Source organism: Simochromis diagramma, unplaced genomic scaffold, assembly GCF_900408965.1.
Source record: "Simochromis diagramma unplaced genomic scaffold, fSimDia1.1 OVJJ01000385.1, whole genome shotgun sequence".
Lineage (NCBI taxonomy): Eukaryota > Metazoa > Chordata > Actinopteri > Cichliformes > Cichlidae > Simochromis > Simochromis diagramma.
Window position 1 is genome coordinate 188291 of NW_024386751.1, and position 3532 is coordinate 191822.

The 3532-nt window shown below is 40.1% G+C and overlaps 1 gene segment (V, D, J or C); it reads right to left on the reverse strand.

The window, feature by feature from the left end:
* LOC120728452 lies at positions 1 to 699 on the reverse strand (the record flags this gene model as incomplete). The annotated part of the segment is given in 2 exon segments: positions 1 to 308; positions 394 to 699. Coding segments are annotated over 2 exon segments (354 nt in total), but the record flags the coding sequence as incomplete, so codon positions are not given.
* Positions 700 to 3532: the final 2833 nt, after the last annotated feature.

Genomic DNA, 3532 nt, shown 5'->3' on the forward strand with positions numbered 1-3532 from the left:
CAGAGCACAGTAGTACACAGCAGAGTCAGACAGCTGAAGCTTCTGGATCTTCAGAGGAACTGATCTGATGCTGGAATCCAGTGTGGATGAAAATCTCTCCTTGAACTTGTCTGCTGTGTTTCCTTGATCCCCACTATAGCGCATCAGGATGAATTTGGGGCTGTTGTTTCCATCCTGTTTGTACCAGAAGAGAGAAGGAGCTGTTAAACTGCTGCTGTTATAGAGACAGTCAAGTATTACTGTGCCTCCTGCAGCAGCAGTCTCTTCTCCTCTTGCTTGCAGCACGTTGTCTTTTTGTGCTCTGCATTCTGTAAAACACCAACAAACAGTATCAGTGTGCTGTTAAAGAATCACGTCAATGTTGATATCAAAGAAACAGAGTTGTGTTCATACCGAGGCACATAGCAGCCAGCAGCACTGAGATGAACAGAGGCGTCATATCTGCAGTGTAGAGTAACTGTGAGCTACAGCAAGTATAAAGAAGCTGTGATCTCTCTGTTTAGTCTTCATCAACACTAAGTTGGTGGATTAGAAGGAGGAGCCTGATCACAGTGACAGGACTCATTCACAGCCCTGTGTTATTCCCCCTGCTGACAGCTTCACACTCAGCACGTCTTTCTGCTGCTCTGCTTTGCTTGGAGATCTTGCAGCAGGACGTCTACAAAGTGAAAAGTCAATGATCCTTAAACACATCAGTGTGTGAAGGGCGAGTGTGGCTTGTAGTGTTCAGCACTTTGAGAGTCTCAAAGACAAATTTTTTTAATAGAAACACAGTTAAAACTCTGCTGAAGCTGAAAGTCAAGATCAGATAGGAAGTGAATATTAGACTCAGGATCAACTCCAAATGTAGAGCTGTGCGTGTCCAAGCCAAAAAGAAGACATCACCCTCCCTGCCTACATATTCAGTGTGACAATGGAGATAGGGAGTTGGTGTGTTTCTGACACATGGGATATTTGGGAATAAATCTGAAAGAATAAGTCCTGAATATAAATACACAGCTCAGAGTCCACACAGGTAACAATGATCACTAGGGCTGGGTATCGTCACTGATTTCTAGAATCGATTCGATTCACAATTCGGTTAGATTTGAATCTGGGAAATTTTGCCTCAGACAGTCAGAAATATTATTATTCAGATCAGTACATTTACATATTTTTGTATCTATAAAAAGGAAGCTGACACTTGCAAGACTTTATCAAAGGTGTGAGCATCACAGCAGAGGCCTTTTTGTCAAAGTAGCTGAAGATAAAACACAGACACGTTTTGCATAATTTTTAAAAGTTTACATTTGTTCAGTACTGAACAGCAGAAATTCGGTTTCACTTTCAGAAGTAAGTAAAAGAAAAAAAACAGCGACCGACAGCGCTGTAAACAACGGTAGACTTGTGCGTAACAAGCAAGCAAATAATGCAGAAAACAGATTTTTAGACAGGAAACTGTTCTTGAAGTACAGAGAGAGAGCTGTGCATGAAGTGTGATTTTATCCTGGTGGAAGCAAAACAGCAAAAGTCAGAGTGAATTCATGACGATGTTTATGGGAAGTTTGGATCTTCTTTTGCTGCTGGTTCAGTCAATATTGTTTGGAGAGAGATCAAACTGACAGCTTCAGAATCAGCGCAAAAACGGCGTGAACACAAAGCGCGGACCCGCCGAAACATCAGAATCAGCGAGCTGTCGGCTTTCAGCCCCGACCGTGTCCGTGCCGTCGGGTGAGACGTGCAGAATCCATGTTCCTGCTCTCATTTACTGTTTTAGCTGTTTGGTGGTTGTTGAAATTTTGCGTGGTTTAACCTGAGATTCTGGCATTTTGGGCAAAATAAATTTATATTAAAAAATCAATTCAGGATTTTAATGAATCAATATCATGTTATCCAAGCCAGAATCAATATTAATCGATAAATCGATTATCAAAGCCCACCCCTAATGATCACCTCTTCTGTGACGACAGCAGAATGTATACTGGGGGAAAATCGTAACAATCGTAAGCCACATTTCTGGTGACACCAACAAACTGAATAAAGTGATGAGGAAGGCTTAATGCAAACTGGATATACAGGAAGTTATGGTGGAGAGAAGGTCACTGAACAAGCTGTTATCTATCAGCCTCTTACAGTAAGAGCTCCTTGTCTAACAGGCTGCTCCAGCTCCACTGACACAAGCACAGATACAGATAATCTCTCACACTTCATGAAATAATCCTTTATGACACAGAATCAGCTGTTTGTCTCAGCCGGCACCAGTGTTGGTCAAGTTACTTGAAAAAAGTAATCAGTAACTAATTACTGATTGTTAGGTATTTTAGTACCATGGGAGCATTTACTGGATATTGTTTTATAGTGACATTATGCAGGAAAACTCTGTCATTCAATAAGGCCCCTTTGTTTTAGTTATTTTTCTCTTTGACCCAAGAATTGATGTGTGAGAATCACAGACTGGTACAAGGTTGAAATACCACAGAGATCACTCCCTCAGCTACATTAGTTTCTAAATCTCTTAGGAGACGCCTGTTGAAGGCCAGATGGTTTGTTTCAGAATTCACTAATGAAAGAACTCTTTATTTCGTGCCTTGAAAATATGTCGCTGAGATAATCACAATTGTAGCTGAACTGATAAACTATACAAAGGATGCTTCTTCACCCAAGGGCAGGAAGACGCTCCCTTATCTTGGTCTGTACTGGTTTAAACTGAGAATCTGCTGTCTCATGAATTTTACCCTCTATATAAACTGTTGTACTTGAGAATAAAGTTGAGTCAATTTGGGAAGACAACCTGAAGCAGTCTCTGTTTTCTTGTTCTCCCAAGCTGCTCCCGAGCTCGTACTAACACGCTGAATGGCATGCTTGAATATTACTTGAGAATATATTTGACTGTGTTACAGACTAAGGGACAATCTCTGCTGATAGACGTCCACGCCTCGAAGGAAGTCGATCCACGGATTAGGCCCTGGAAACCGTTTCCTTCACTGATTACTTCCCCCAAAAAGTAATCCTGTTACTTTACTGATTATTATTTTCAAAAGTAATTAATTACTTAGTTACTTAGTTACTTTTTAAAAACACGATTTACAACCTGAATAGGTGATAAAGCGATAGATCTTTCAGCCCAATTCTACTTTTTCTGCATAATCCATCATACAAAATGTAATCAAATGGAAAAGTCTCTCTTTAAAACTTGTTTTATTAGTTTTAACCTTTTAACTTTATGCATCAAGTAAAAATTTAATTATCTGCAACATTCTCTGTCTTGAAGAAATTAGTTTAACATTTAAACCTATTTTCTGCACATTCCAGCACATAAAATAAAATATTTTTTGTGTTTACACTCAGTCTTTCAAATAGATCCAAGTAAAACACAGCAGAAAATAAATAAAATCAAAGACTCAGCGGTCCTGTTGCTCTATTTTCGCCTGTAAAGCAGGACTACGGTAGGCGGAGGTTTACCCTGGTGCAGGTGTGCCGCGGTCAGTGGAAGAATCTGTGAGTTTCCCATTACGTCGTAGCTACTCGGTGCTTGTTTAGGGTTTTTTTTCGC